Source organism: Leptosomus discolor, chromosome 7 (genome assembly GCF_034619465.1).
Source record: "Leptosomus discolor isolate bLepDis1 chromosome 7, bLepDis1.hap2, whole genome shotgun sequence".
Lineage (NCBI taxonomy): Eukaryota > Metazoa > Chordata > Aves > Leptosomiformes > Leptosomidae > Leptosomus > Leptosomus discolor.
The window spans coordinates 17,341,247-17,362,722 of record NC_141397.1 but is presented as its reverse complement, the minus strand read 5'-3'; the positions used below and the strand labels follow the sequence as shown (position 1 = coordinate 17,362,722).

The window sequence follows — 21,476 nt, the reverse complement described above, 5'->3', positions numbered from 1 at the left end:
AAGCTACAATTGAACACTACTGCCTGAGGCAACTCCAAGTTTCTCAAGCAATGGACTTGTTCCTTACCAATTTTGCTTTGGAATATTCCAGTATGCTCATGGTACATTAACTGCACACAGTTCATTGCAGTGGCATGTAGTCTACAGAGTATCTTGCAGGCCTTTCCTAAGGTGTCATATTGTTTACCCACTTACAGGCTAAGGAACATTCAATATCTGACTTAAAGCATATGTGTAAGGCATGAAAAGAGAGTAGTATCTACCTGTTAACAAAAAGCCATATGCAACCAGCTATCTGATGAATGCTTTTATGCTTAGGATGTAACCTTGATCCGTGGATTGTCAGAACAAATCAGGACTCCTTTGAGGCCAGTATAGCTGTTCCAGATTTATAGCCATCTAAGAGCAGTAATTTGTTCCAGCAGGAGAAAAAAATCTTTATAAAGTGCACTTTATAGTGCTATAGTGTTTAAATGTGAATCATTACTGGTCAGACCTTCTCTGAGTAGTTGAAAAGCTTCATGAATTCAGTGGAGTGGCACTTTGTGAAGTTACATTGATGATGTGATTATAAAGTGTATACTAAATGGTAGAAAGTCATAGTTTTACAAACACTGTCTGCAGGTATAAGCAACTATACAGAAAAAGCATAGGATGTCCTTCAAAAGGGTACTACATACCATGGAATTGTCATCAGACTGGGTTGGTGTCATTGCACTGACCAACAGCTGATGCATTTACTGTTGGAGCATAGAAATTATTTTAAAATCTCAAAGAGCAGGGACCTCCTTTGAACTCTGTATTGAAGACTTTAAAACACAATAAAGTATTATTTGCACTTTTCTTTTGTAAATATAGTTGAATGATGTGTACTTTTTCAACCAAAAAAACAGGAGAAAAATTATACAAAATCGATTTAGTTTTATAGACAAGTGAAATGTAAATCACCTCCCACAGGAACCTTCTAGCCAAAGAGACATTCTGAACTGTATGAAGATGTACGTAAGGACCTTAAAAGAGCCTGTCAAAGCTGTTCTACACACATGAATGAAGGACTAAGCTTCTTGAATGTCCATTAATTTCAGCTGGAGTGACTCATTATAGCTAACCTGAAATCTAGTCTAATGTTCTACGGGCTTCACCTGTAGAAAAAATGTCCCAAATACTAGCACTTTGATCAGGGAGGCAAACCTAGTATTACCTGTGTTAGGCTTATTATGATGATCTTTAACCTTCAAGGCTAAAGGGAGGGAGTCACATGATATACCAAGCCTAACAGAATGGGCAAACAAAGGAGCATTATTAAAATATGCCATTAAATCAAGTCTTCTACTGTTGTTTGTCACCACGCTGTTAAATATCAATGTTTCTTTTTGAAACGTAGCTAGTTTTTTCAATAATGGTACTACTGATTAGGTTATCTTTATGGCAGGTGTAACTGAGCAGTGAAAATATCTGTTTCTTTGTTTCATGTAGCTTCCTCCAGCTTTGCAATGCAACTTGAAAAGGAGAATCATTGAGAGATTCAAGAAGTCCCTCTTCAGTCAGCAGAGCAATCCTTGTAATCTGAAATCAGAAATGAAAAAGGTGTAGTACACCAATCACTACCTGTGGTTGACTTTGTTTCTTCTTCTACTTGTATTAAGCTATTGATATTAATATCACAAAAATATAAGTGTGAGTCCATTTTTAAAAGGAAATATTTAGAATAATCTCTAGCTATCCTGTTTTTTTGGAAAATACCGAGGCTTCTTAAGTAAGCAGTTTCCTTAGATTGGTTTCGAGTTTGTGTCTAATCATCAGAATGTATTTTGTAAATGGAAAGGACCTGCTGGCTGCTAATGTGCAAAACCAGACTTCATCTCATCAGAGCTCAAAAAGAGAAGAGGAAGCAGAATGCAACTTTTTGTGGCAAAGGCTGATAGGTATTACATAAACTCTTAATTTATGTAAGCTCTTCTTAATTTGGTATTAGTTTCCCAGTATTATTCATGCTTTGGAATATATTCCTACTCAGACTATGAATTTCAAGAACGCACTGTCCCAAGTGTCTTGAATATAGCATACCTTGTCCTATTGTTGCATAGTGTGTCAGCATCAGTTCAGTGTCATTAGTTTAAAAATACTGCAGATTTGCAAGAATGGCATGACTGAAGAACTATGCCTCTATGTTTTCCGATGACACACTGGGAGACTGTGAAGCTGAGATATTTCATTTTTGAATTGATGACAAAGCAGTTATTAGGTATGTTACAGCACCTAAAATTTGATGACAAAGGTGATTTCTTATCACTCACGTAATTCCCATGTGTAATCTAATTTGATTGTCACCTACTTGCACTGAATTGTAGAATCTTCTAAGTCATTGTTTGCTATGGAATAGGCTGACCCTAAATGCTAAATCCTTCCTCTACTTTTGTAATAATTAATCTGAGATCCTTAAGCTCCATGGAAGATGTCTACGTAGTGTTTACATTGGTAAAGATACCTTTTGAAAGATAGTTACAGATGCCTCTCAGAGCTGTTGGTTTTGTGCCGTCCTGTAAATCAAGCTGGGATTTACATTAAACAATTCCCTTATTTCAGCCATAACATTAAATCTAAGGAAATATTTGCTAATCATGTATTGAGTTGATGTTTTCAGGAAATTATGTCCAAAAATATGGTAAGAAAAAGGAAGTATTTATTCTAAAATTAACCTAATTTTAAAATGCTCAGAAATAAATGAACCTATTTATTTATAAATGTTATCAACTGTAAAATTATGCTAGGTTCAAAACTATTGTGTTTAAACCAGAAGAAAGTGGAAGAAATACACTGTTTGAAAAGTAAACAGTAGTAAATTGAAGATGTTTGAAATGCTGAATGCAATTCTGGGCATTTTTACCTTGAAGGAAATAGTTACAGAAACTATTAATAGAAAGTGACAACAAAAAGCACAGTTTGAAGGATGGAGAACGATAAATATCAGTGAAAAAATGGTACATATTTTACAAAAATCACTGCCATAATTACATTGGGTAACATGGATATCGTTTGGAGGTAATAGAAAGGAACTGAATAAAGAAAAGAATTAGGTTGAACTCTTCTAGCAAGTGTTGTTAGGAGGTTGTGCAATTTCTGCAAATAAAATTTAAAAATAATGGATTTTAAACTATGCTGAATTAGAAGACCTAATGAGAATAACAGACAAAAAAGATCCCTCCACTGATTGGTGGTGGGGTAAAGGTCTTCCAACAACAGATAGTCTTCTGTTTCTCTAACTGGAATTTCTCTCCTGACCACAAAGATATTTTCATGTCAGGGTTGTTACCAGTGGATATTTTCAAAGCTGGATGTTTTTAAGTTTAATGTCAGTATCCTTGTCCACATAATCAAGTAGCTGAACTGGCTTTCAGGTTTCAGAAGTGCTGGGATCCCTTTAATGGGAGCTATACCACTTGAATATAGACTAACAATTTCGTTTGAAGCTCCAGTTTTGAAAACCAGAGTCATCTGCTGTTTCTCTCCTAGGTTTGAGGGAATACACTTCCCTGTTTATCTTCACACAAATTTATAGTTTATGACATTTTATTCAGATAGTCTAAAGAGCTCAGTGCTTTATACTAAGTGCAGATTGGCAGCTTGCAATGTTCAGTCAGTGTTTCTGGAGAGAAGGCAGGATGTTTATAATTGTGTTGACCACTTTTCATTAATCTAAAAAGTATTAAAATCTTTGATTTCTGATTGCATTGGGAAACATAGGAAAGGGTGAACTGTCTCATAGAAGTCTGAAGTTTTGGCAGACAGGAAGGGTGGAGATTTGGAGATTTCAGGTGTCCTGTGTTTGTTTGTTTTTTTTTTTTTTTTTTTTTTTTTTTTTTTCCCAGCTGCTGCAAGGTTCTCCTGAACTGATTGAACCCAGCTTCTTCACAGCAGATTGGCATGTGGTACTTCTCTCTTCAGGTGGAAATATGTTGCTTCCAGATGATAGAAAAGGTAAAGAAAGCAATAAGGCTTCTGTAGTGGCATATATATGTTTCTAATAAAGTATATAGTTTCAAAGTAGAAGGAATTGCTGCTCTAAGATCTGTCTTTAGAGATAGTAAAGTTATGTTGACTATACTGATTTTCATTATAGGGGATTTTTGGTTGGTTGGTTTTTGTTTTGATGAATGCCTGGTAAGATAAGCAGTTTACCCCTGATGAAACATTCTACTAATTTAAGAGAGTATACCTTGGAACTACAAAGAAGTATCAAAGATGCAAATAACACATGGTTCATCTATGAAAACAGAAATGTTTGTGACTGAAAATGTCTTACTTAAGATTTACCTGTCCTTGCACACGATTTTTTAAACAAACCCTATTTAAAGCGTATGTTCTTCTTCTGTTATGCTTTTATACTGGGATGATTTAATTACTTGTCTAGATCAAGCCCTACAAACTCGAGGAGGGAAATGCTACATGGTATACTACATCTATAAAATGTAACGTGTGTGTATATATATATATATATACACACGCACTTTAGAAAAGGAATAGTGTCAAATATACTTCGGACTAGTAATGCTCAGTGTGACAAATCATGAACAAATCATGAACTTCATCTTTAATCAAACCTACTGGCATCATCCAGGGTGGGGAACCACAATTCCTAGTTCTGAGACTTGTTCTGTCATCTATCTCATTGTGCAATGGACATAAGGGAAATGTGCAGCTTTGGTATTTGTGCCATTTCTATTCTTCTAAATACAGGAAAAGCTATGTCACAATCCAGGGACTAGAGGACATAGCAACATTAAAAATTGTGGTGCCAGAAAGAAGAGTGTGAAGCTTTGGTTTTGCTGGCCTTTGTATTGAAACTAGCATATCAGTTCCAGAGCTTATTGCAAAACCCCAAAATAATACTAGGTGTCAAGGGTGATATCTGAGTAGGAAATGAGTCCCTAACAATCACTTTAAAATTGAGCTTTATTTTGTTCCCAGAGACAAAAGTGCAATTTGTTCAGATGCTCAGTATCTGTAATTTTTTAATCTCTTAACCTGCAGAGAATACGTCTGTCCTCACAAATTGCTGCTGGCCGTGTGCCCTTTCCACTATAAACTGTAAATGGGGAAGAATAAGAAAGTTGCATTGCTGTGTTCTGTTACATTAAGTATTTAAAATATTTTCCATCAGTTAAACTCTTTCATAATGTCATAACATTGTGTGCTTCAAATGTTTACATCATGCCGTAAGATGCCCCTCACCTTTGCAGGGGGTCATTGTGGTCAGTGGAATAAGCTGATAATAATCAAGCATCTCTCTTGTCGTTATATTTGTAGTGGAATCGCTAAGAAACTGATGAGGGAGAATAAACCCCAAATTCAGTAGTGTAACATTGCTTGCCTTTTACTTTAAGGTATTGTTGGCACGTCTGACGTAGCAGAAGGCATGACATATGAACAATTGCAGGTAAGCTATAAATATACCTATGGGTATTAATTTATTACTTTTAATAAAGATAATTTACTGAAACGAATTTCTTTTATCTTGTAGACTCTAATTGAAGAGGTTCTAGAGGAAAGTGGTTATTACAATTTCTCTTCTAACAGGTGAGTGTTCAATTTAGAAAGAAAAATTTAGTTATGATGTGATAAAACCAATGTGTCATCTGCCTGTTTACATTATTGCAATTTCACTTTCAACTCAGTGCAATACATGGTTTATTATAATACATGGGTGCATGGACTAGAAGAAATGTACATGGGACATAGTAGCTAACCTAAGCAGTTTTTTTTGGCCACATCAGTTTTCTTCACTGAGATGATACATTGGTACAAGTTTGGCAGCAATTTCCTCACGTTTTTCCCATATAAAACCACTTCTGAATAAAAGTTTAATGGGAGTATATTTTATTATAATACTCTGCTGTTATAGGGTTGAAGGGATGAAGCTGACATATTTAGTAAAATACTTGAGTACAGCACAACAAGCAGAACAAGTGGTTGCTAGCACAAAAGTGCAGGGGATGAAAAAAAATTTAAGTCTTTGAAACTAGGCAAATGCCTTGTCCTGGAGATGGCATATCTTTCCTGCAGGAAATCTTTCAGGAATGCAAGAAAGAAAATATATGAAAAATATCATTATAGTCCATATGATAAGCATAGCATTTCTCGTTCTTTTTACCTGCTAGCCTATTATTTATCATCTCAGGTGTTCTTTAGTGCAAAAAAAGTTCACTACTTCCATCAAGTAAGTCTGTTCCTTGTCTTTGCAGTAATCAACATTTTAAAGCCTGGGAGACCCCAGGTAGGATTTCTAAAACAAATAAACAAACATACACCCACCCCACCCGCCAAACCCCCAAATACAGATATTAAGAGGTTTTAAGAATTTATAGTTCCTGGTGCCTCAGTGGTATTTTTCAATTATTTATTACCTCTGCACACTTTTCTGTATGGGTTCACTCTAGCTTGCAAAGTTCCAAATGTTAGTCTGAATATTTTTATAGGCTACTCATTAAACTGGAATTCCAGCTTACAAGTGTCTTGCAGCTGCCAGGTGTAAGTATTGAAAAAACATGATTCAGCACTCCCAAAATAAAATAATAATTCCCTATTTAAACCTTCAGGGTATACTTGAATCATGTTTACAAATCACTTTTGCAGCCATGAGGCCTAACAAAGTTGTTTATAAGTGTTTTCAAGTATTTTAAACTTTTGCCCTAATCACAGGCTCCCAAGATTTGGTGCTGTAGAAAAAATATCACACAACTTATGAAAAAAGAAAAAGGGTCTCATTTTTAACATCAAGATCTAGCAAGTCTTATTGTGACTGTATAAATATGTTGTAGTTGTACAGGCATTTATCTTGCAAACAGACTGGCAAAAAGAATTTTACTGCAATTAACTGTAACGAAGCAGGTGTGTGCTGAATATGGACTTGAGTCTTTTACACAAACCGCTTTAAAAATAAGATATCTATTAATGGAAATCATAGAATCGTAGAATGTCTCAAGTGGGAAGGGAACTGTGAGGATCATCAAATCCAACTCCCTGCTTGTCACAGGACTGCCTTAAGCTAAGAGCATTGTTCAGACTCTCCTTGAACTCTGACAGGCTTGGTGCTGTGATCACTTCCCTGGGGAGCGTGTTCCAGTGACTGACCTCTCTCTCAGTGAAGAACTTTTTCCTAATGTCCAATCTGAACTTCCCCTGATGCACCTTTATTCCATTTCCTTGTGTTCTATTGCTGTAAATGTAATTGCTGAAATGTAAAGGATGCTTAAAGATTGCCAGCAAATATGTTAGTACTTTCAACATGTAGCACAGGAATGCCACAGAAATGCACATGTGGCTAACAACAGTAAAATAATTAACATGCTGGGTTTTCCTGATTTATTCAGGACTACTTACTTTTCTGCTGTGCTGGAATTCCCTAGAGAGTAGGTCTTCTGTAGAATCTTAAGTTATTTTTCTACATTTTTGGAAATTTTGTTTTAGAGGAGACATAAGAGAATATTCTTCATAGCTGCATGGGGTGACAGTGTAGTATAAAGTGTTCTTCTCTATGCTGTGTTCATCCTGCAGAAGGAAACAGTGGGAAAAGAACAAGCAGTACGTTTCTACTCATACGTAAAGTCTGGAGAAGGCCAGTGGATGCTCAGCATCCTTCACATTGGTGGATGTGCTATGTATTTGATTTTCCCAGGAGCACAGGAATATTGGAAGTCGCATTGTGTCTCCCCTGAATCATGCAACTTCCCCAGCAGCACTGATAATGTTATTCACAGTCAGTGCTGATTTGTGCTTTGTTCATGGGACTTGTAGCAGAGACAAAATTGAGTTTGGAGTGGGTGAAAGAAATGGACTGAAATCTCCTTATAGGTATGAATAGAAGTTTAGAAGTAAGTTGTCTAGATTTGTTGGGTTTTGGGTGTGGTTTTTTTTTTTGGTTTTTTTTTTTTTTTTAATATTGTTGCTTAGATTTGTTAATGTGTGCATGTAACAGAATCTGGTGTAGACTTTGACCCACTCCACTGCATGTGTGATGTGTGTCACTCGAGCATGTCTTGGCTTTAGCTGGCAGATACAAAATAGCCATACTGCAACACAGTTGTTGGTCGATCACCAGCAACTTGATTTTTCACTGTGCTTTTGAACCCTGTTACCTGCGGTGATGAATCATTATGCTTGGTTCCCCTGTCATTGTTACATTACTTTTCCAGGCAAGGTTCTACTCCCAAACACCTTATTATTGTTCCTTCTATTCCAGAAAATTGTGGGATTATGCTTTGGACTTGGCTGTCTAAAACTTGTCTCTATTTCCAGAGGACTTGCCACATTTTCTAAAGTATGCTCTGCTCTGCTCTGCTCAATGCCATTCGGAGCCTTCAGAACTTCAGCAATTTTTTTTTCTTTTGGCTTCTCACACTCTCTCCAAATAGCCAAACAGTTTTCGATAGCTGTCCAGTACTGAATGATTCATTTGGTTAGCAGACATACATCATTAGGTTTCACCCCAAACTCTCCAAACAGCTTAAGCAAGCTAGAAAGAGAAATCAATCTCTCAAGCTGCACTGCAAGTTACTTATCAGTGTCCACTGTTATCTGGTTTTATTCCGCTACACGGAATTCAGTTTGCAGCCCTCAAAGCAGCATCCTATCAACCATTCTTGCCTAAAGCTGTTCTGAGCCTTGCTCTACTTCCTCTCTTTTATACACAGCGAAACATTTCAGAAGCAACTGCGAATTTTCCAGCAGAAACTCAGTACGTCCTGTAGCTTTCCTGGGATCCCCTTCTTAGAAAAGTACTCACAGAAAAGCTTTGGAAAAAATAATATCAATCTTTTATCTGCTTTAGCAACATATAGGGCAATACATCTATTTTTTAACTTTCTTAGCTTATTTTAAAAGCTTTCAGTTTAGGTTGAGTTTTTCAGTTTCTAAGATGGGAAGTTGTAATAATGCAGCATGTGTGGGTCTTTCACAGTGGAAACAGAATGACAGTGTTTCTAGCAGGAAACAAATTGCTTTCCCTTCTGCCCATAATAATTTTCTAGCTCTTCTAATAGGAATGCGGAAAAAAAAAAAAGAACACCGAAGGCTCAAAAGTCCTCAGAAAGAACATCAGAATACCATAAACTTAATTTATAAAGTTGCAAATTTTAAAAGATTTTTCTTCATTTTAGTGTCAAATTTCTTCATGATTTCTGACTGAGTTGACTTGACAGTGTCAGTTCCATATGTTGTAAGGCTACAAGGTGAATTCTATTTTGGAACAAAGAATTTCACAGCTGCTATGCAATGACATGAGATGTGTGCTATTACTGAAAGCATTATTAAATGCAGAATAAACAGCTAGATAGCGTATAGAGTAGTAATGCAATCTCCTACCTCATTGTGGAGCACACTTCATGGAAAAAACATCCTAATTTTTTTTAAATTTATTTTCTGGTTTTAGGGGATTTGTGTTCATTGTCTTTCTTTCCCGTCATTGTTCCCTCTTGTTGTGCTCCCCGAAATTTCAGGAATATATGATGAGAAGCCAAACCTTAAGTGACGCAATGACATGAAAATTGTGGTAGGATGAATAAACTGTATAAAGGGTTAAAAAAGATTCAAGCAACTTGATTGGGTGCTGAGAGAAACATGAATTCTTTAGAGGCTGAGACAGCTTCATAAGAAAAATGTCATGCCTTTTTTTTCCCCCCATTTTCATTATAATAGTAATTACTATCTCAATACCAGCCATTTCATGGGGATTAATGACCAGCTGAAGATAATGACCCTCAGCTTTATCTTGACTAATCAACTTGTGCCCATTTATCCTGAAATTACTCAGCACTCCAAATGTATTACTTATTTATACAGAAATTCGGTAAACTTGCATTAAAAAACTCTGTAAGGTTTCAAAATTATTCTATTCACATCCATTGTGCCACTCTCTCTTTTTTTTCTGTCCTTCTGATTTAATATCATAGTGCTCAAGAGGCAAGCTCCTTGCTTATGAGCCTGTTTATGAACAGGACAATGAATACTGGTTTCAAACTTCCATCATGCTTTTTTTTATATTGAAGTAGGCATGTGATACCCAAATTGATGCAGAAATCTATTTTTAATAGATTGTACTAAGAGACTTAATCCAAGCAGAAATGCAGTTATATGAAAAAAGATTTGTTATAAATAAACAAAAATCAAAGTGGTCAGAGACAGGAGTTGTGTTCAGCTGGGTTCTGTAGCTCTGCCACGGTTTAACCCCAGTAGGCAGCTCAGCACCACACAGATGCTCACTCACTACCGCAAAGTGGGATAGGGGAGAGAATTGGAAGGGTAACAGTGAGAAAGCTCATGGTTTGAGATAAAGACACCTTAATAAGTAAAGCAAAAGCTGCGCATGCAAGCAAAGCAAAATAAGGAATTCATTTGCTGCTTCCCATCAGCAGGCAGATGCTTAGCCATTTCCAGGAAACAGGCCTTCATCATGCCGAGCAGTTGCTAGGGAAGACAAGTGCCATAACTCTGAACATACACCCCTGCCCTTCCTTCTTCTTTCCCCCAGCTTTTATTGCCAAGCATGATGTCATATGGTATGGAATATCACTTTGGTCAGTTGGGGTCAGCTGTCCCGGCTGTGTCCCCTCCCAGCTCCTTGTGCACTCCCAGCCTTCTCGCTGGTGGGGCAGTGTGAGGCACAAAAAAGGCCTTGATGCTGTATAAGCATTGTTCAGCAATAACTAAAACTCTGGTGTGTTATCAACACTGTCGTCATCACAAATCCAAAACAGAGCACCATACAAACTACTATGAAGAAATTTAACTCTATCCCAGCCAAAACCACTGCAAGCTCATATGACCAGAGGTCTGTTTGAGAGAAGTGTTGTTTCAACATTGGTTTTGTAGGAAAAAAATGGTTGCAATGCAAAAAAGCATAGAAGGAAACATAGCAATTTATGTTATGCATATTTATTGATATGTTTTCACTTATAATTTTCATAACTTTATCCAATGCAGTCTTTTCCATTGTTATTGAAGTTTTAGAATTAGAGAAGGAACCACTTGTCTAGTTACAGCTGTTTCATGAAGAGGAAAACTATCAAGTCTGGCTCTAATGATAGCTATACATTTTTAACTACTCAAAGAATAGCTCAAGGTATTATTCACAGAAGGATAATATAGCTCAGGAATGACAGCAAATTCTGAATTTTGCCTGTTTGAGGCAGCCCTCATTTGTATTGCATCTACGGTCCATGAGCATGTCAATTGAAAATGGAAATGCATTAATGGAGCTTTTTCTGTCTGCAAATTCTTGCCATGTTATCTATGTGTTCTTCAACGTTAATGCACCTCTTTAATTGTGTTACATGACTAATGGATTCAAGTTTGTATTTAGCTTAGTTAATGTTTTTTAATGTTCTAGAACATACCAAACTAGACCGTAGATGAAAGTAGACAGCTCCAATGCTCTCCTGGAATCTAAAGTGGATTTTTTGGCATAGTGATATCTAGGTGATTTAAGACACTCTGCTACTTTTTATTCTGTTCTGGCACCACTTCCTACTAATGTTGCCTGGCATTTTCTGTTAATTGTTTTCTTCTTCCAAATTGTCCATGTACATTCTTATTTCTTACATCTGACACGTACAAAAGAAGATTGTTTTGGCCAGCAATGTTTATGAGGATCATACCAGCATTCTCTTCATTTATACTTCTCCCAAAAAAGGTAAAAAATTTTACCAAAACTCAGCAGTACTTTTTTTTTTTTTTTTTTTTCCCTTCTGAACATCCATGGCTCCAAGGTTCTTTGATCTACCCACCTGCAGTTCTGATGTCAGTCAGCTGAGGGTCTGTAAGTGTGCCTCCCTATTCCCGCAGACCAGCGTTCACTACATCTTTTGAGTTAGCTGTCCTTCCACTAAGAGGCGGTGTTTGCCTGCCTTTCCCAAGTCAAAAAATCTACAGAAATTATAAAAAGAAGCAACATGAAAACATCGGGTAGCAATTGATTCTAGCTTCAATTTCATCCAACTCCTAGGGTGGTAACAGTGACTAATCCTTGTCGCATTGATGAATATAGAGTGTTACAATGACAATGAAACATTTGGCCAAGAGATGTGTTAAAAGATGCTGGAGAGTTCACCACTGCACATAGTCATAGTCACCCTGTACCTTTTCATGCTTTCTAGAGACATAGTTTTAACCAAGTTGTTACAGCTGCACCAGTATTGGCTGTACTGAGAAGATACATGTTCCAGACTTTCTGTTAAAGCTACAGTGGAGCTCTAGAGAAATAATGACTTCTAAACTAGGGAAAATGTATGCCTTGCTCCTAGGGTATTAGCTAGCAGCTGTGCATGTCAAATCAGATGGCCAGGTGTGAAAAGCTAACTGGATTTTTAAAGAATTGTAGGAGTGTGCTGGTCACTTCAGGGATGGCCAGTAAGCTAATGACACAGAAATCCTGGGCTGTATCGAGAGATGCTTGGCCAGCAGGTCAAGGGAGGTGATTCTGCCCCTCTACCCTGCCCTTGTGAGACCCCACTTAGAGTGCTGCGTCCAGCTCTGGAACTCCCAACACAAGAAAGACAGGGTGTTGTTGGAGTGAGTCTAGAGGAGGGCTACCAAGGTGGTCAGAGGGTTGGAACACAGGACAGGCTGAGAGAGTTGGACTTCTTCAGTCTGGAAAAGAGAAGGCTCTGGGGAGACTTTAGAGCGGCCTTCCAGTACCTGAAGGGGGCCTACAAGAAGGCTGTGGAGGGACTTTTTACAAGGGTCTGCAGTGATAGGATGAGGTGTAATGGTTGGAAGCTGCTAGGGGGCAGGTTTAGACTGGATACAAGGAAGAAGTTCTTCACCCTGAGGGTGGTGAAACGCTAGAACAGGTTGCCCAAGGAAGTTGTGGATGGCCCCTCCCTGGAAGTGTTCAAGACCAGGTTGGATGGATTCTTGAGCAACCTGGTCTAGTGGAAGGTGTCCCTGCCATGGCAAGGGGGTTGGAAATAGATGACCTTCGAGGCCACTTCCAACCCAAACCATTCTATGATTCTATGAAAAAGGATTTGCATTTTTCTGATATTAGAATACCATAACAAAACACTTTGCCCACTTTGGTTAGTAAGTAGGCTTTTTTTTTCCTGTGAATCAGAATGATAGGAATGATAGCAGAAACTGTTTATTGCTCTAGTAGTTTGTCAGCATCGAGACTACTAGATTTGGCTAGTATCAGGGCTGCTAGGTATAAAAGACTCAGATGTAGAACCTGGCTGTAATTCATGACATTGCGTTGTGCAGAACAATGAAGTGATCCAGGGATCCATCTGGTGCAAGTACCAAAATAATCTGATCATGTCTTTCAAGGACCATCATTGATACGGAACCTCCCCCTTCACTCAGTGAAGATTCTCTTTAGCAATGAGATATGTTGAATGGTGCATTTCACCTCTTGCAAAAAAAATGAAGGAGCATCTGGCCTGAATTTTGGCTGGCTGCTGGGTACCAAGTCATTGATACAGTTCAGTGATGAATACACAAAATTACGTGGTCTCCTGACAGTGGAAATGCCTAAAGTCCACACTGTCTGTAGAAAAAGTGCATGTTTATGAAGCTGTCTGTCAGCATTTGGACTGTGGCGATGACTGTTTTCAACACTAGGCAGATGGCTCTGATCCCTTGCAGAGATCATGTGCCCTGAGCTCTCAAACGTTCTTATATGAGCTTCCCATCTTTGCATAGAAGCATCTGTCATCGCAAACTTGTTTGGCTGCAATAAGATGGGTTTGCTTTTGCAGTTCTGAAGCAGGTCTTTCTACCAGTTTGAGGAAAATATTTGCTTTGAGACTGAATTCTGTGTCTGAGATGCCTGCTTGGCAGAGTTCTTGTATAAAGCATAGATTAAATTTGTCAAATTACATCAAATAAGAAGGCACCTTCCTACTCAAGGTGGTTCAGAAAGCTCACTGTATTCTGGAATCATTCCTGTGCTAGCAGAACTGTATCTCATACAGCTGCTGTGAACTAAACACTTTGAGTTGAAGTAAAGGGGAATTTTTCTTTTTTTGTTTGAGGGTTTAATGGTTTGGTCCAGCTGGGGCAGTTTAGCTGAGAAGAATGTAATACTTTTCCATGTCACAGCAAGATGCTGTTGAAATGAGCTTTGGGGACTCTTAGGCTAAGTGAAAGGCAATCTGAAAGTTTTCAAAGAACTGGAAGACGAGATTGGCCTCAGCGTTCAGAAATTAGGACCGTACAAAGATAAATTCTTTTTAACTGTGTCAAGATATCCTTCATGACTATGGCTAGGGGAGGAATTGCACATTGTTACATAGGTAGCTGTTCTGATACAGCTGTGTAAGATACAACAAAAGCTATTCTAGGATGTCAGCATAGTACTAAGAGGCACAGTGTTCCTCTGAATACGGTAGTTGTGCTTGTTGTCCTTGAAGACTGCCCTTTTGCTAGCAGAACTTCTGTTTATTGATAAGGGAAAGTCAGATCTTCATGTTTCTGAGATGGTACTCCATAAAGATAACTCTTAGGCCTCATCATTTGAAAATTAATTTGAAACTTTTTACTTAAGATCAATCATCTGAAAATTATGTAAAAAGGAAGAATAACTGTTTCTTTTACTGAGATTTTATATCTGTAAAACACCTTGATCTCCTGAGTTTTCCATGTTGCTTTGGAGTCCTGTAGTTCTAGAAATCTGTGCCATGGAAGGAGCTGAAAGATTTTAGCTTTTACAGCACTGGATGAAGGCATTGAAAATACATAGTTTTGCCCTACATTGCTTGTCCATATTTAAAAAATGCTAGTGATGTTTTCTTTATTAACTTGTGCGTTAGAGCAAATCTGGCCAAGAAAGTACCTTTTTTTGTTACAGATATGACTCTCACCCTTCTCTTAGAAATTCGTGCCAATTTAACCAAGTTATAATTTTGAAAAAAAATCATGGTAGTTATATGTTTAACAGTAGCCTTAATAGAGCACTGAAATATTGTCAGATCAAGTCAAGCCATCAGAACAGGATGTGAGTCTGTCTGATCATCTTAAGGTAATGCCTGGGCAAAGAACTGTGAAGTAGCAACTAATGAGATAGAGGCTAGGAAGTCAACAATAGATACACGCATCTCGTACGGAGCCAAGAACAGCATGAGACAGAATGTAGGAATCCTGGAAAGGAGACTGGTGTGGAGAGAAGGAAGAACCAACCACCTGTAGCTGGGACTGACTGGGTGAAGAGAATGATTTGCAGTAAGCACAGATGGTGGGAAGAGTAGGCACACAGAACAGGAATCAAGCTCAAAAGCTCAGACAGAAAGGGATCCTCTGACAGCTAGAGCACGTGAATGCACACTGTTCTTTTTTAGATTGTGAGAAAAGTGTGTATGTATTATCATGTGGTGCTGGTCCTCACAGAAGGATGTCTACCCATATCTGCTCCAAGCTATTTATTAACTTAAGTAGCAGAGTCTGTGCAGTGCAGATAATGTTTTCAATGAACTGAGTTTCATGTAATGAAATTCCTGGAGAGGGGTTAGTTTATGATGTAAAAATTAGGAAATAACATACACAACTTTTTACATTAAATATTCTCAAATATATTGCAGAGGTTGAGATTCAAGAAAGACATAGAAAGTACTCTTAATATGAATCATGGTAAATACTTTAGTTGTGTGACTACTACCTGGCTTCACCAGGGGCAAATCATGCCTGATTAATCGAGTGGCCTTCTATAATTGAGTGGCTGCATAGATGTCATCTACCTGGACTTCTGTAAAGACTTTGATACAGTCCTGAACAACATTCTTACCTCTAAATTGGAGAAGTATGGGTTTGATGGATGGACTGTTAGATGCGTAAGAAATTGGATGGGTGACCACATCCGAAGGGTTATAATCAATGGCTCAATGTCCAAGTGGAAGCCAGTAATGAGTAGTTGTCACGGAGGTGCTCACAAAACAGACAGAGCAGTATCTCAGAACGCCCCTACAGACCTCAGCAAACCACAGACCCGGATGCCAGGCAGAGGCACTCACAAAACAGAGGGCAGCTACTCAAAACAGGGATTTATTCCAACCAAAGTTAAATAACACTCCAAAGGACCAAAGTGAAGTTTGGATGTCAGTTGGAAATATCACTACACAGCTGACTTAAGAATTCCTAAGCTTTTTTAAATGGGCCTCTTTTAGAAAAATGATCCAAAATGTGCACACACTCATCCACTAAAAGACGGGGGGTGGGGGTGGGGGGCGTGGTGCGAATCTCTCACTCAAGAGTACCCAAAACTAGGATCACTCACCCAAAAGGGGTGCGGGCTCACTCAAGGAGATATGATAGATGCTACCAAGATGAGCGATGCAGTTGATTTGCTTGAGAGAAGGGATGCCATCCAAAAGGATTTTGACAGGCTTGAGGACTGGGCCCATGCGAACATCATGAAGTTAACAAGGAAAAGCGCAAGGTCCTGTGCCTGGGTCAGGGCAATCCCCAGTATCAATACAGACTGAGGGATGAAGGAATTGAGAGCACCCCTGCAGAGAAGGACTAGGTGATACTGGTGGATGAAAAATTGGACATAAGCCATTGATGTCTAATGTCCAGGCCAGCGCTTGCAGCCCAGAATGGATTGTAATTGTATCCTGGCCTGCATAAAAAGAAGCATGGCCAGTGGGTCAAGGAAGGTGATTCTCCCCCTCTACTCTGCTCTCATGAGACCTCACCTGGAGTACTACATCCAGCTCTAGGGTCCCAGAAACTACCAGAAAGACATGGACCTGTTAGAGTGGGTCCAGAGGAGGACCACAAAAAATCATCAGCGGGCTGGAACATCTCTGCTATGAAGAAAGGCTGGGAGAGTTGGGCTTGTTCAACCTGGAGAAGAGAAGGCTCCAGGGAGACCTTATTGCAGCCTTTCAGTACTTAAAGGGGGCTTATAAGAAAGATGGAGATATTTTTTTTTTACCAGAGCCTGTGTGACAGAAAAAGAGGCAACATTTTTAAACCTGAAAAAAGATAGATTTAGATTGGGCATAAGGAAAAAGTTTTTTACGATGAAGGTGGTAAGACACTGGAACAGGTTGCCTAGGGAACTTGTGAATGCCCCATCGTTGGAAGTGTTCAAGGTCAGGTTGGATGGGGTTGTGAGCAACTTGATCTAGGGGAAGATGTCCCTGCGCATGGCAGGGAGATTGGACTAGATGGTCTTTACAGGTCCTTTCCAACCCAAACCATTCTATGGTGGGTTTTTTTGCACAGGTACAGTGTCCCTTTAAGGATTGTTATCCACATAGGGGGATGAATGAAAGTTTGCTGTCAGCCTTCAAATCTATGTGTTTTTTTTTCCTTATGTATACTTGACTTTATAACATTAATAACAATTTTTCAGTGTAGGGCTTTCTATCTATGTATGTTGAAGTGCGTGTGCAAAACTGTAAATTATTTTTCATATTATTCCTTTCCTTATTACTGGAATACTACCATATCTTTCAGTACTTCAGTAATCAAGATAACACTCTGCTTCCTGAGGAACCATGTGTAAAAAATTCAGAAGAGGTCTTACTCTTGGAATGGAGACTGGTGAAGTTTTGAGACAAAAAAGAAACACCTGTTTTACTTTCTGACAGCACTGATTAGGAGAAGTCTTTACATCATATTTTCATAGAATAATTATAATACAAGTTGATTATGAGGCAACTTTCACCTATATAAAGCTGACAGAAGCAGCTCCATGACTTTCTGTGCTAATTTTCTATGTAGCAGGCTAAAGAGGAATTAGAAAAGGAGGAAGAAGTGATGTTAAAGACTTCCTTTTGACTAGTTCTCCATAGTGATACTGCTTAAGTCTCTGGTGATGTTACATCAGCAATGTAAGTTAAAGCTGGCCCACAAATACATTATGTTGCATCCAGGCCTCATTGACTAGCTGTGGGAGAGCTTTGCACCACGCTGCTCTAATCCTGTTTGTGTGCAGTGCTGACTAGTCCATAAATTTTGAATTAGAGGATCGTTAGACGAACTAATCCCCTGTGTGTAGCATCAATGATAGAATTTCACCCAGAGATTTCTGCATCAAACTCTTTTGTAAATCCTGAACTAAAACATTGCTTTTGATAGACTTCTGAGGTTCCTTGGCTACTACATCATGCTTGTACATCAGCTTTCTGCTGACAGAGCAAAGATTGATCCCATACCTGTTGACTGTGAATAGTGGGCAGTTCTTACTTCCAACAAATACTAACTACTGATTTATTTTTTTCCCCCAGGTGTCTCTACTATCCAAGGGGAACAAAGAACTATCCAGCATAAGAAGACAACTTGTAATTCTGAACAAAGAGTTCAGAATTGTTCCTAATGAAGTCAACCTGCCTGTACTTCAGCTGAGGCTGGCTGATTACCAAAGGGGCAAGCTTTGCTCATTAAATAGCATCCAGATGGAATACCAATGTGGGACAGCTTCAAGAGACCTCACGTAATATTTCAGGATGATACTGTTAACTTTAGCTTTGTTTACAGCATAAGCACTTTGCAAGGAGCATTGGAAAAGATGCTTCCAGGTTTATGCATTAGGAGGAAAGAACAATTCCTGACAGTAAATATCTTGTATTTTTGTACTTTTTTTAAAGAATTGTTGCATAGTCTGGTTTTCTAGAATGATAGTTCAAAGCCTGTAACCTTATTTACATCCATGTGTGTCTTCTATGGGAAGAAAAAGAGCTTTGTAACATGATCAGACAGAAAATATGTACATTCACTCTACCAGAATCAGAAAGAGATTAAAAACCATCAGTATGATTTTAATATTTAGAAGGAATTTCTCTACTTATATTTGGATAGTAGCAAATTCTAATGCTTGTATGACATGTTAATAGTCTCTATTTGCAACTGGCATAGCTTCTGAAATGATTGTTATTTTAAAACCAGCTGGTTTTACTGCTATTTCAAAATGTCTGTATATTATCTGTCTATCTTTAGGCACACATTGTATAGAACAATGTGTATAAAATGTCATGTACATTTATATACATTTTATATACACATTCATTTACTGTTTAACAGACTAAGTAAATGGAATATGTGCTTTGCTGCTAATCAGAACAGTAGTACTTAAAAGCACTTTCAGAATTTCAATATTTATTCACTCAGTGTTAAATGTAGATAAAAATGTCTCACTGTAGTAGCAGAGAAGTTATTTTTTGGCTAGAGTTTAGTAAGGAACATATATTAAGTACAAAGCCTTTTCTCTACAGTTGATACTGAGGCAATCATAACTGTTAAAAATAACCAGAAAGCACTTGGTGATACAGCTCTACTATCTCTGTTGAAAACTTAACATTACGGTCATCACATGATTACTCCCAAGTGATTTGATACAGGTGAATATTGCGTACCCTTCATAGGCTGGCAAAGGTTTGTTCTTTTTTTTTTTTTCACCAGTGCTTGCTTTGTAACTATAAATAGCTAACTGGCATTAATTTCCTAATAAAGTATATTGTTTCACTCGTAATATGTGACTTCAACACCCTGAATTGTGAAGAAGTGAAAAAGGGCCCAATGGGTAGTGTAAAAAAAAAAACAACCCACAAACCAAAACCCAACACACAAACTCCCCAAAACAACCCTGTCCTCTTTTCACGTATATGTAATGTAGAAAGTCATCAGGGGCTATCTTTGCATTTATGCAATGGTACAGTAGTCATAGCAAAGGTCTGTTAAGGGTCAAGTCGTATGATTCTTAAGGTATCACCAGCAGGTAGCTAAAGGTTCCACCATGAATCATTTCCTGCAATGTTAGCATTAAAAATCAATTCCTATTCTAGTTCAGAGTGTTAGTTTTGCTTTACTAGAAAGGAGAAAGGGAATGCAGTGTGGTTAAATCTGATGGAGTATAAAGTAAATCCATGCTATATATGGCTGCCAATGGAACTGATTACACTGATATTTTATGCCAAAAGACTTCATTTAAATGCAGCCTTAGTATGTTTGTTCTACTCAAATTGCATATGTATTCTCATAATCGTTTTCCTTTAAAATAGTGGGAAAACAATCTACAGTTAAAATAACCTATTTTAATATTTTTTTCAGAAATGGCTTATAATTTGAAATTGTCAGAGTGCATTGAATGACTTAGAAACAATTTGGACCTTATTTCAAGTGTGTTTTGAAGTATTATTGTTTATATTTTGTCTGGATTTGTGTGATAGGGTAGCGTTCATTCATTTTTGATGGCATTATTTTTGTTGAGAAACAGAGTATAATTAATTTCTCTTCTTGTGTTTCTCTTAATGTATTTTTAGTGCTGTTAACTTTGAAGAAAATTTTGTGCTCATTTTTGTGACTCTGAAAGTGGAATACTAGCTAGTGGCCAGCAGAGGAGAGCAAATTTCTCTCCGGTTAACTACTAGATGAGAGGTGGATTGGTGGCATGTATAGCTGCAACCGCCAAGGCAAATCAAAGCAGAAAATCAGTGGTCTTTTCTATTTCTTTTCTAGTGTTCACTGGGATTTTTTTTTGTTGTTGTTTCCTTGGCTGCAACTGAACTGACATGCTGTCTGTTGTAGGAAAGAGCTGATCATTTTACATTCAGGGCAATTAACTGCCACAGAAGGTACATTATCTAAGCTGTTAAGTAATTCATCACATTAGTACACTGATGTTCTCCACTGGAGTCAACATCCATTCTGTTTCCCATTGTACAAACAGTAACAAGAGCCAGTTCTGCCATGAATAACTCCTGTATGGCTAAATTCTTTATAGACAATATAGATAGAGCATATTTAGGGAAACATAGAAACCAAAAATAAGTTGCCCAGTATCATTCAGCAAATCATCAGCAAACTTGAGAATGGGGCCTATGTCTCCTGAGCTCCAGCCCAGTGTATAACTAGTGTCCTTCAAGGTGTGTATCTTTTTTTCTTGTATGCTTGTAATCTTTGATGTAACGTGTGCAAAAATCAGAGAAACAGGCATAACTGTACTTATTGTTTAGCTAATTGAAGAAGATTCTGCAAAGCATGGTGTTAACAGTGTTGAAACACTGTACTGAACTACAGTTAACTTTTGACTATTTGTGAGTTAATCTAAACTGTGACTTAAGTAGGACTTTCCTTCAGTTTTCTTGGCTGCAGTGAAGTACCTGAGATTATGTAGTATTTTGCCTTCTGTTATTCGTACCTGCTCCTATTTTCTGCAGTAATCTGATTACAAGTACTTTCTCAGGAGAATGCTCTGTGTGTATTCTGTAGCTTGATTTACATATGTTTTGCTCTGTCTCAATCATTTCCTAGTCTCCTGTCATATCCCTGAATAACTAAATGTTGACATTGGATCAAATAATTAATCTTATTACATACTGCTTACAGTCGCAGAATAACGATTTAAAGACTATTTCTTACAGTCATTGTAACTTGTAGAATTACTGCCTGATTATTAATATTTCATATCAAAAACTTTGACAACTAGTTCATGAACTTAGGGAATTATGTTAATCAAAGAAGAAAGGCTAACAGCATTCCTT

The 21,476-nt window shown here is 37.8% G+C and overlaps 1 protein-coding gene across 1 annotated transcript in view; it reads left to right on the top strand.

Annotated features, from left to right (window-relative positions):
• NEK10 (NIMA related kinase 10) overlaps window positions 1-5,581 on the top strand; it is an 82,542-nt gene extending 76,961 nt beyond the window's left edge. Inside the window, exons 31-34 of the mRNA XM_086467934.1 lie at window positions 1,477-1,587; window positions 3,870-3,978; window positions 5,385-5,437; window positions 5,522-5,581. Of these exons, the coding sequence (XP_086324060.1) occupies window positions 1,477-1,587; window positions 3,870-3,978; window positions 5,385-5,437; window positions 5,522-5,581 (333 nt within the window). The remainder of the gene's footprint in view (window positions 1-1,476; window positions 1,588-3,869; window positions 3,979-5,384; window positions 5,438-5,521) is intronic.
• Window positions 5,582-21,476: the final 15,895 nt, after the last annotated feature.